Source organism: Triticum aestivum, chromosome 7A (genome assembly GCF_018294505.1).
Source record: "Triticum aestivum cultivar Chinese Spring chromosome 7A, IWGSC CS RefSeq v2.1, whole genome shotgun sequence".
Taxonomy (NCBI): domain Eukaryota; kingdom Viridiplantae; phylum Streptophyta; class Magnoliopsida; order Poales; family Poaceae; genus Triticum; species Triticum aestivum.
In genome coordinates, this window is record NC_057812.1 from 36,095,543 (window position 1) to 36,107,612 (window position 12,070).

General features: G+C 41.9%; 1 protein-coding gene across 3 annotated transcripts; it reads left to right on the forward strand.

Annotated features, from left to right (window-relative positions):
- The first annotated feature begins 287 nt into the window (after positions 1-287).
- LOC123153412 (uncharacterized) lies at positions 288-3,962 on the forward strand. Of its 3 annotated transcripts, none has more exons than XR_006476476.1 (6): positions 288-671; positions 738-1,070; positions 1,733-1,826; positions 2,104-2,220; positions 2,302-2,405; positions 3,537-3,962. XR_006476476.1 is itself a non-coding variant. In XM_044572548.1 (5 exons), the coding sequence occupies exons 1-5, from the start codon at positions 1,068-1,070 to the stop codon at positions 3,552-3,554; spliced, it is 336 nt and encodes a 111-aa protein (XP_044428483.1). In that variant the 5' UTR covers positions 288-1,067; the 3' UTR covers positions 3,555-3,962. The 3 variants fall into 3 exon arrangements, 1 of the variants encoding a protein (XP_044428483.1); XR_006476477.1 differs by having other exon boundaries at positions 763-1,070; XM_044572548.1 differs by having other exon boundaries at positions 288-1,070.
- The last annotated feature ends 8,108 nt before the right edge of the window (positions 3,963-12,070 follow it).

A 12,070-nucleotide genomic window follows, 5' to 3' on the forward strand; every position in this document is an offset into this window, starting at 1 on the left:
AGTGCGATGGGAGGGACAATGACGGAGAGAGAGACGAGGGGTGATTGCACGAACGACAAGACACATGAGAAATATAGGCATGAAGATACACAGTACCAATACAACCCTTTAACAGTCGCGCAATGTGCACCCACTCGTGATAGCCACGTCATCGAGGCGCACTGTTCGGGGCGGCCAATCGGGATCGAGCTTCGCGCTGGCCTCTGGTTCGCGTCTCACAGGAAGCTTCCTTCCCACCCCCACCTCGCTTCGTCGCTAAGAAAGAGGAAGGCAAACACTTCCTCAAGTAACACCTCCTCCCTCCCGTCAAACCTTTCCTCGATGAAAATAGCAAGAGAAAAGAGAAAAGGAAATAAACTTCCGCCCCTCTCTCCCACGCTACCTCTCTTCCGCCGCCGCCGCCGCCACCTCCCATCCAAGATCCTCCGGCTCTGTCGTGCATGCCACCGGAGGAAGGGCCCCTTCCGAGACCCGCTTCTCCACCGAGTCAATTCGTGTGGGAGCCATTGTAGTCCTCTCCCCTCGGTGCGCGGCGCCGGAGAGAGCGACAAGGAGGTCCAGCAGTCCATGCTGCCATCGTCCTACCTCGTCGTGTGGCGTCGAAGAGAAGGACGAGGAGGTTGAGCAGTCCGTGCTGTCTTCGCCATCGCCTGATCTGGTTAAAGTTGGAGGTAAGCAGCTTCTTTGGGTTCATCCATCTATAGGATTCTATGAGGACTTGTGTTTTGATAATCTAGATGCCGCCACCGTCGGCGCCTCTAGCGCATCCACAAACTGGCGCAACCTCCCTCAGCTCCCCGCCCTCGCCCACAAGGACAAACACTAGGTCGCGCTGCCCCCACCCCACGATGCCGTCTGCGTTGATCTGAAGCCCGCAGAGGACGGGGATGAGGTGGGAGTGGAGATGCAAGTCGTCAGTAGACGGGAGGCGATGCCGTTGGTACGGGTCACACAGGTGTTGGGGTCGATGCAGAGCACCGGCGGAGGGTGCCATTTTCCTCGCGTGACTCGTCAGATCCGACCTTACGCCAGCGCCGGCTATTGAGGAGCCGTCACACTACAGCCCGATGGTGAGTCCATCATCCATTCATTCCTCTATGACTCGCAACTATCTGAATTAGCTGTCGTTTTCCATCCATGGATGATTAGTGTAGAATAGAATCCTGGTAGTGCTCTTGATTGGAAGTGCCATCGTGGGTTTGAGGATTGTGTAAAAGCTCACCTGATCGCTGTATTTGGATGGTTGCTTTAGATTCGTCTGCTTTTGGCTGTAGAGATTCTGACCAGGTTTAACCTTCGACATGGAGTGTCTAGCTTAGCACCATGTTACTGTACTTTGTGGTGGACACATGGAGCATGTTGATGGCTTCTAAGCATTTCTTGATCTTATGTGCTTGTTAGATTTTACTGGAAACCTCGTTGTCCTTGCGCTTTACCATTGTGAAGTTCAACACTATGTCCTGTGCATTCAGTACAGAACTATCAAACCTGCAGTTTTTCGACTTTTAGTTTTGCATGGATCATTAGTAATTTATAGTTGTATTTGGGTTGGTACTAGGACTGTTAAGTAAGACTATAGGGTCTCTTGTTAATTGTTGAGAGTTTGTCATTTTCAGCAAAGCAATGGTTCATATCTTGTGCTGTCGTTTTAAAAGAAAATTGTGTTGCTACCTTTTTTTTGGCTTGTGCACATTGACAGAGTGGATTCTTACTATTTCCTACTGTTTTTCAGCATCCATGGCCTGTGCAAATCATCAATCATCATGTTCGATGTCACCTCCCGGTTAAACTACAAGAACGTTCCCACATGGCAGAGACATCTGCAGGTATAGTATATATGCTCACCCAGAATATTTTCAGTTTCCACCTAGCTCCTATTCCATTAGTTGTCCTAAATTGATCTGACACATCTCTTGAATTATCCTTTATTGCAATCAGGGTGCGAGATATGTAGCTCTGTTGTACAAGTCTTGATACTAACAGTTTCACAATAATTATTAACATCCCTATTCGTGGCATTAATTATTTATTTCTAGAGATTTCTTTCTCATAGCTATTATATTCTATCCTTATCCATAAATTAATAATTTTTAATGATATCAGGCATTCTTATCTGGCAGACCAGGCAGGTGGCGACAACCATTTGGATGAACAGAGGCATGATCTTTACAATGAAGCACAAAGTTTGTCAGACAGAGTCGATATATCTAACTATCCAAGGTGTGCCTGATTATATTAAATGTTGTTCGCTTGCTTCCTTGACATATAGATGGTTTTCATTAACACCTCATCTCTATGTAGCTACCATTGATGAAGCACAAGATGGTGAAAATGTGGAAAATCATATTTCACTGGCCAAAATGTTAGAAGTGAACCAGGAAGTTAGTACTGCCAAAAGTAATAGTGTAAGGGGATCTCAATCGTGTAAAATCATATGTACTACTTAGTTAGAGCTTCCTAGGAGTTGTTTGTGCTATTTTTTTTAATGAAATCTTTGACTGGCATTTTTTTGGTAGGAGTAGATCTCAATATGCAGCTTATTGTTGTACCCTTTTTTCTACTCTTTTTGTTATCTCCATGTATTCATTCTATAGTTATCCTCATGTCTTTGCTCCTACGCCAGATGTATTCCATGAATGTGCACTCTACCACTGTTGCTAGAAGCAGCAACATACTACTTTCAGAGATATCACATACTAATTTCAGAGATAGGTCTAGAATGGAATCATTCCATCAAACACATATATAATTCTGTAGGTGTTGGAACCGTACACACAACACATCAACGGAAGTATCTGACAGAAAGTTGATAGCATTCTGTCACTTAGCCAAGTTTGGTCTCCTATACTGTAAATACTTTTGCAATTATTAATCAAGATAATGTTTAAACAGGTTGTGTTGCACCTATTACTCAAAGTGACTTAAATTCCAGTATACGTAATCAAGTTCGGTATCTTAGCAAAAGGTTGGTCAAAGGGATACTTCCTTACCTTTGGACAATTCCTACAACACCCTTGGTTACTTTATGCTAATGAAATTCTTCTCGGCTTATTTCTTAAGAACTGTATGCTGATATTGTGGGCACAATTAGATAGAGTTTAAGGTAATATATCAGAACTCAGACAGACCCCTTAGATAAGAAAACGAATCTTATATAATTCAACTGGGTACACAATGAAGGTTGGGATGGGTAAAGATTCGAGGACTGGCGACATCCCTCATTAGTCTCTCGGAGTCTCGACAGGGCTTATCCCTGTCGTCTTCTGTTGACTAAAAGTGACACATTTCTTTAAAATAGTTGTCTGGTCATTGTGTGGATATTTAAACACAGTAGATGTTATCTATATGTGTAATGCATCTTGTGACTAGATATATAATAACTCACTCCCACTCCTCTAAGTTTTAATGGTTTAATGGATTTGCGCTGCCTTACTCTCGGCTCCAATGAATCCGCCCTGCCTTACTGTCATTTATTCAGAGATTTTACTGGTTTGCTGATGTACAAAGTGTTGATCCCGTTCTTCTCATTTGATCAGAATATGCGTACACCATGATGGTCACTGAGAAATCTGGCATACAGATATGGCGTTGTGTGGTTGGAGGTGCTAATAGGTAGTGCACATGTGCAACAAATATAACTGGGAGGTGATATCGTAACATCGGCAAAAAATTACATCAGGGACAATTCTCTGGGCCCAGGGATCCTCGACATTAATCTGGATTTGGAAGATAAAGCCGCTGTCGATCATTGAGTTCTTGGAAATTGCTCTGCTATGTAGTTACCTGTCGCTGTGTGAGAGATTGTTGATGCGGCATGTTGTACTTGTGTTAAGCGAGTCAAAAGATAGGGCATGGGCGAGCTCCGCATCCTCGTCTGCTTCTGATCATTCTTCCAAGAAGGATAGCTCATGATGTATGTTTATATAAGTTCAGTTAGTGAAGGCAATAGCCGTTGTTCCCTTTACCTTGTTATTACTTATGGTGGGGATTTGTGGAGTCTGCACTTGTTCTTTCAAACTGGAATAACAATTTTTTGTGATGTTTATTTCTCAAGGATCCTAGCCCCTGTGCTCCTTTAGCTGAAGTGGAAACATTTTTGACAAGACAAGAACAGCTCCTATGAATATTAGGTGGTGCTCTGTGCTTCACTTTCAATTCAACTACTTTTGTTGTATTCATGGACTACTTTTTTGCCATTAATACAACTCATATAATTCTGCAAAATGATAGGTACTTTGGCACTGTTAAGCTTAGGAATCAGAATTCGGACCTAGCTTATACTGCCTTGTCATATTGATTAATGGACTGGATACATGAACTCTAGATTACACTTTTGACAGTTTCAATTTCCAACTAATTATATTGTAATTTCTATGCAAATATCCGCAGTTTTAATCATGGTCCGCTAATTCATTCTTGACTTGGATGATAAATATAGTTCGATTTATACTTAGTGTGTTTTATCATTATATTCAATTTCATAATGCTTAGGTTATTTAAAAAATGAAATGCCTTTGTAACAGATGAGTTTTCGTCCGAAACTCTGATAGTTTGAAAGAGATTGTCCATTTTGTACACGAAGTGCATCCAGTTTTTGTCGTAACCCTCTCTACTTTTTTGCACATGCTATGTGGGTGAAATTATGATACCATGCCAACTTTCAACCTTGCCGTAACCCTCTCTAGGTCTTTCCAATAGGGTAGGTCCCAAAATATAGATTTCTTCTTCCACATGGGTGCGCGTCCGTCACCGTCATTCGGAACAGGTTGTCCACCAGGACCCTTTTCAAAGACCACCTTCAAATCCTTGACCATATCATGTACACCAGCACCAGTTCGGTGGCGAGGCTTCGTCCGGTGATCCGCCTCACCTTTGAAATGCTTGCCTTTCTTTCTTACGGGATGCCTTCTTGGAAAAATCGACGATGTCCCAGGTACACATTCTTCTTACAATTAGCCAAATATATATTGTCGGTATCATCCAAACAGTGCATGCATGCGCGGTATCCCTTATTTGTCTGTCCTGAAAGGTTACTGAGAGCAGACCAATCATTCATGGTCACGAACAGCAACGCCTTTAGGTCAAATTCTTTCCTCATGTGCTCATCCCACGCACGTACACCTGTTCCATTCCACAGTTGTAAGAGTTCTTCAACTAATGGCCTTAGGTACACATCAATGTCGTTGCCGGGTTGCTTAGGGCCTTGGATGAGCACTGGCATCATAATGAACTTTCGCTTTATGCACAACCAAGGAGGAAGGTTATACAAATATAGAGTCACAGGCCAGGTGATATGGTTGCTGCTCTGCTCCCCAAAAGGATTAATGCCATCTGCGCTTAGACCAAACCATACGTTCCTTGCGTCATCTGCAAACTCCTTCCCGTACTTTCTTTCGATTTTTCTCCACTGCGACCCGTCAGCGGGTACTCTCAACTTTCCATCTTTCTTACGGTCTTCTCTGTGCCATCGCATCGCCTTGGCATGCTCTTTGTTTTGGAACAAACATTTCAAACGTGGTATTATAGGAGCATACCACATCACCTTGGCAGGAATCTTCTTCTTGGGGCGCTCGCCCTCGACATCACCAGGGTCATCGCGGTTGATCTTATAGCACAATGCACCGCATACCGGGCAAGCGTTCAAATCCTCGTACTCACCGAGGTAGAGGATGCAATCATTAGGGCATGCATGTATCTTCTGCACCTCTAACCCTAGAGGGCAGACAGCCTTCTTTGCTTCGTATGTACTCTCGGGCAATTTGTTGTCCTTTGGAAGCATATTCTTTATCATTACCGGCAACTTTCCAAATCCCTTGTCAAATACACCATTCTCTGCCTTCCATTGCAGCAATTCCAGTGTGGTGCCCAGATTTTTCTTGTCACCTATGCAATTCGGGTACAACAATTTTTTGTGATCCTCTAACATGCGCTGCAACTTCTTCTCCAAATCACTTGCGCAGTTTCTCTTTGCATCGGCAATGGCCCGACCTAGATCATCAACGGGCTCATCCGATGCCTCTTCTTCAGCTTCTTCCCGCATTACCGGCTCAGCTTCTTCCCGCATTACCGACTCAGCTTCTTCCCTCATTGTTGTATCATCGTATTGAGGGAACCCATGGCCAGGATAGCTGTCGTCGTCCTCTTCTTCTTCATTGTCTTCCATCATAACCCCTCTTTCTCCGTGCTTGGTCCAAACATTATAGTAGGGCATGAAACCGGACTCAAACAGGTGGACGTGAATTGTTCTTGACGTAGAGTAATTGTGACCATTCTTACAGCCAGCACATGGACAAGGCATAAAACCATCCGCCCCGCTTGTTTGCCTCAGCCTCAAGCAGAAAAGTATGCATGCCATTAATGAACTCGGGAGAGCATCGGTCATCGTACATCCATTGCCGGCTCATCTTCAATACACAGCACCGAAAACACCAAATTAATACAATACATAAAGTTCATACAACACTTAAATGCAACAAACAAATAACTCTCTAGCTAAAGAATTTAAATGCAACAACAAATGCGATCAAGATCGCAACTAAGGTAACAATTAATCCAACAGCATAATGATACCAAGCCTCACTATGAATGGCATATTTTCTAATCTTTCTAATCTTCAAGCGCATTTTCTCCATCTTAATCTTGTGATCATCGACGACATCGGCAACATGCAACTCCAATTCCATCTTCTACCCCTCAATTCTTTTCAATTTTTCTTTCAAATCCTCGTTTTCTCTTTCAACTAAATTTAACCTCTCGATAATAGGGTCGGTTGGAATTTCCGGTTCAACTACCTCCTACATACAAATATCTATGTCAGCTTGATGGGCATAATTTGTCATAAACACGAAATGCAACAAATAGTTTTAAAAGAGAATATACCACATCCGAATCATAACAAGGACGAGGGCCAACGGGGACGGATATCAAAACCATGGCACTATGTATAACAAACAACATACAGGTAAGATAATTATATGAGTAACTATATATCCAAATCACACAAACATCAATTTTTTATATAAAATTTCATGAACAAGAGGCTCACCACAAGGTGGTGCCGGCGACGGGATGGTGCAGGCGATTGACGATGGTTATGACGGAGATTTAGAAGGCACTAAGTAAACCACACCTACATATGCAAACTAAGTGTTATTCTGACCTCAATTTGCATGTAAATCAAATACTACCACATATAATTCCTCCCAAATTACTAAAACCCACAATTAATCACTATATAAACCAATGCAAGAGCTAATCTAGCAATGAGAGATGAAAGGACAAAGTTGCTAACCTTTGTGATCATTTGAATGGATGGGGGCCTGTAAATCTTGACAAATTTGGGGCAAATTTTGTGATGAACTCGAGAGGAAGAAGGGAAGAACAGAGGAGAGGGAGAGGGGAAAGGGGGAAGAACAGAGTGCTGGTGGATGAAGGGTTTATATAGGACGACCTTTAGTACCGGTTCGTGGCACGAACCGGTACTAAAGGTGCTGGAGGGGCCCCACTCTAACAACATCCTGCCACCACTCTCATTAGTACCGATTCGTGGCATGAACCGGTGCTAAAGGTTCGCCACGAACCGGTACTAAAGATCTCCTCCCGCCTAGCCGTTGGAACCGGCACTAATGGACACATTAGTGCCGGTTCTGTTACAAACCGGGACTAATGTGTCTCACATTTGACCCTTTTTCTACTAGTGTAGTAATTCCTCTAATAATTATGGCAATTCCTACAACAATTCTTATGGAAATTTTAATAAGATGCCCTCTGAATTTGAGACTAGTGTTAAGGAGTTTATGAATTCACAAAAGAATTTCAATGCTTTGCTTAAAGAAAAATTGCTTAAGGTTGATGAATTGGCTAGGAACGTTGATAGAATTTATCTTGATGTTGATTCTTTGAAACTTAGATCTATTCCACCTAAGCATGATATCAATGAGTCTCTCAAAGCCATGAGAATTTCCATTGATGAGTGCAAAGAAAGAACCGCTAGGATGCATGCTGATACGTCTCCAACGTATCTATAATTTTTGATTGCTCCATGCTACTTTATCTACTGTTTTGGACTATATTTGGCTTTATTTTCCACTTTTATATTATTTTTGGGACTAACCTATTAACCGGAGGCCCAGCCCAAAATTGATGTTTTTTTGCCTATTTCAGTATTTCGAGGAAACAGAATATCAAACGGAGTCCAAACGGAATGAAACCTTCGGGAACGTGATCTTCGCACCGAACGTGATCCAGGAGACTTGGACCCTACTCCAAGAAGTTTCCGGGGAGGTCACGAGGGTGGAGGGCGCCCCCCTGGGCGCGCCCCCCTGCCTCGTGGGCCCCTCGGAGCTCCACCGACGTGCTCCTTCCTCCTATATATACCTACGTACCCCCATTAGACCAAGACGGAGCCAAAAACCTAATTCCACCGCCGCAACTTCCTGTATCCACGAGATCCCATCTTGGGGCCTGTTCCGGAGCTCCGCCGGAGAGGGAATCCATCACGGAGGGCTTCTACGTTAACACCATAGCCCTTCCGATGAAGTGTGAGTAGTTTACTTCAGACCTTCGGGTCCATAGCTAGTAGCTAGATGGCTTCTTCTCTCTTTTTGGATCTCAATACAATGTTCTCCCCCTCTCTCGTGGAGATCTATTCGATGTAATCTTCTTTTTGCGGTGTGTTTGTTGAGACCGATGAATTGTGGGTTTATGATCCAACTTATCTATGAATAATATTTGAATCTTCTCTGAATTCTTTTATGTATGATTGAGTTATCTTTGCAAGTCTCTTCGAATTATCCGTTTGGTTTGGCCAACTAGATTGGTAGTTCTTGCAATGGGAGAAGTGCTTAGCTTTGGGTTCAATCTTGCGGTGTCCTTACTCAGTGACAGAAAGAGTTGCAAGGCACGTATTGTATTGTTGCCATCGAGGATAACAAGATGGGGTATTTATCATATTGCATGAATTTATTCCTCTACATCATGTCATCTTGCTTAAGGCGTTACTCTGTTTTTAACTTAATACTCTAGATGCATGCTGGATAGCGGTCGATGAGTGGAGTAATAGTAGTAGATGCAGGCAGGAGTCGGTCTACTTGTCACGGACGTGATGCCTATATACATGATCATACCTAGATAACCTCATAACTATGCTCAATTCTATCAATTGCTCAACAGTAATTTGTTCACCCACCGTAGAATATCTATGCTCTTGAGAGAAGCCACTAGTGAAACCTATGGCCCCCGGGTCTATTCTCATCATATCAATCTCCATTACTTTATTTTACTTGTTTTGCTTTTACTTTTCACTTTGCATCTTTATACCAAAAATACCAAAAATATTATCTCTATCAGATCTCACTCTCGTAAGTGACCGTGAAGGGATTGACAACCCCTAAGCGTTGGTTGCGAGTTGCTACCGTTTTGTGCAGGTACGAGGGACTTGCGCGTGACCTCCTACTGGATTGATACCTTGGTTCTCAAAAACTGAGGGAAATACTTACGCTACTGTGCTGCATCACCCCCTCCTCTTCGGGGAAAACCAACGCTAGCTCGAGACGTAGCAAGAAGGATTTCTGGCGCCGTTGCCGGGGAGGCCTACGCCAAGTCAAGTCAAGATTTACTCTCCCGTCAACGAGCCATTTCTGGCGCCGTTGCCGGGGAAGCCTACGCAAAAGTCAACATACCAAGTACCCATCACAATCTCTATCTCTCGCATTACATTATTTGCCATTTGCCTCTCGTTTTCCTCTCCCCCACTTCACCCTTGCCGTTTTATTCGCCCTCTCTTTCCCTTTGCCTTTTGTTTGCTCGTGTGTTAGTTTGCTTGCTTGTTCGTCACGATGGCCTTACCTAATTTTGGTGATCTTCACCTTAAAAGGCTAGAAGATATCGAAAACAATGTCAGGAAGTTTATGGTCTTGCAATTTGAGCATAATAATTTCTTTAGAAACGAGCTTAAGGAACAAAAGAGTTTTATGAGTTATATGAATAAAGAGCTCGATGATATGTCCAAAGAATTTGATGGTGTAAGAGCCCAAATTGCTCATCTTGAAAAAATGACCGCTGAAATTTCGGATATGCAAGCCACCTTAGTCAATAAGATGGCCGCTAAACCGAATAACTATGAGAATCAAGATGAAGATCTAAAAGTTATTGATGTGTCCCCTATTAAATCGTTGTTTTGCAATGTGAATCTTGATGAATCTGATTATGATCTTCCCTTACCTAGAAGGCGTTCTAAGAATTCTGAGTTTTTAGATCCTGATGATGAAATTGATAAAAAAGGGATTGAAAGAAATAAAAATCTAGATATTGCTAAACCCACTATTTTGGATCTCAAGGAATTTAACTATGAAAATTGCTCTTTAATTGATTGTATTTCCTTGTTGCAATCCGTGTTAAATTCTCCTCATGCTTATAGTCGAAATAAGGCCTTTACCGAACACATTGTTGACGCCTTAATGCAATCTTATGAAGAAAAGCTTGAGTTGAAAGTTTCTATCCCTAGAAAACTCCATGATGAGTGGGAACCTACAATTAAGATTAAAATTAAAAATTATGAGTTTCATGCTTTGTGTGATTTGGGTGCTAGTGTCTCTACTATCCCCAAAGCTTTGTGTGATTTGCTAGATTTCCGTGACTTTGATGATTGCTCTCTAAACTTGCATCTTGCGGATTCCACTATTAAAAAGCCTATGGGAAGAATTAATGATGTTCTTATTGTTGCAAATAGGAATTATGTGCCCGTAGATTTTATCGTTCTTGATATAGATTGCAATCCTTCATGTCCTATTATTCTTGGTAGACCTTTCCTTAGAACGATTGGTGCAATTATTGATATGAAGGAAGGGAATATTAAATTCCAATTTCCCTTAAAGAAGGGCATGGAACACTTTCCTAGAAAGAAAATAAAATTACCATATGAATCTATCATGAGAGCCACTTATGGATTGCCTACCAAAGATGGCAATACCTAGATCTATCCTTGCTTTTATGCCTAGCTAGGGGCGTTAAACGATAGCGCTTGTTGGGAGGCAACCCAATTTTATTTTGTGTTTTTTGTTTTTGGTTCTGTTTAGGAATAAATAATCCATCTAGATTCTGTTTAGATGTGGTTTTATCTTTTAATTAGTGTTTGTGCCAAGTTAAACCTATTAGATCTTCTTGGAAGATAGTTATTTGATCTTGCTGTAATTTCCAGAATCTTTGCGCTCAGTGCCCGAATTGTCAAAAATCACCAGAACGTGATAAAATAGTGATTCCAATTGCTGCTGATCAATAAACAAATTTCCCAGGTCGTCTAATTTTGGTAGAATTTTTTGGGTTCCAGAAGTTTGCGTTAGTAACAGATTACTACAGACTGTTCTGTTTTTGACAGATTCTGTTTTGCGTGTGTTGTTTGCTTATTTTGATGAATCTATGGCTAGTAAAATAGTTTATAAACCATAGAGAAGTTGGAATACAGTAGGTTTAACACCAATACAAATAAAGAACAAGTTCACTACAGTACCTTAAAGTAGTCTTTTGTTTTCTTTCTCTAACGGAGCTCACGAGATTTCTATTGAGTTTTGTGTTGTGAAGTTTTCAAGTTTTGGGTGAATTCTTTTGATGGATTATGGAACAAGGAGTGGCAAGAGCCTAAGCTTGGGGATGCCCATGGCACCCCCAAGATAATCCAAGGACACCAAAAAGTCAAAGCTTGGGGATGCCCCGGAAGGCATCCCCTCTTTCGTCCACTTCCATCGGTAATTTACTTGGAGCTATATTTTTATTCACCACATGATATGTGTTTTGCTTGGAGCGTCTTGTATTATTTGTGTCTTTGCTTGTTAGTCTACCACAATCATCCTTGCTGTACACACCTTTTGAGAGAGCCATGTATGAATTGAAATTTGTTAGAATACTCTATGTGCTTCACTTATATCTTTTGAGCTTGATAGTTTACTCTATGTGCTTCACTTATATCTTTTTGAGCGTGATAATTTTTGCTCTAGTGCTTCACTTAGATCTTTTAGAGCACGGTGGTGGTTTGTTTTAAAGAAACTTGATCTCTCATGCTTCACTTAGATTATTT

Excerpts from the sequence above, each read along its gene's own strand:
- LOC123153412 (XM_044572548.1), top strand. Across the intron at positions 1,827-2,103 it reads CATGGCAGAGACATCTGCAG|GCATTCTTATCTGGCAGACC; the intron begins GTATAGTATATA and ends TAATGATATCAG. Across the intron at positions 2,221-2,301 it reads GATATATCTAACTATCCAAG|CTACCATTGATGAAGCACAA; the intron begins GTGTGCCTGATT and ends ATCTCTATGTAG.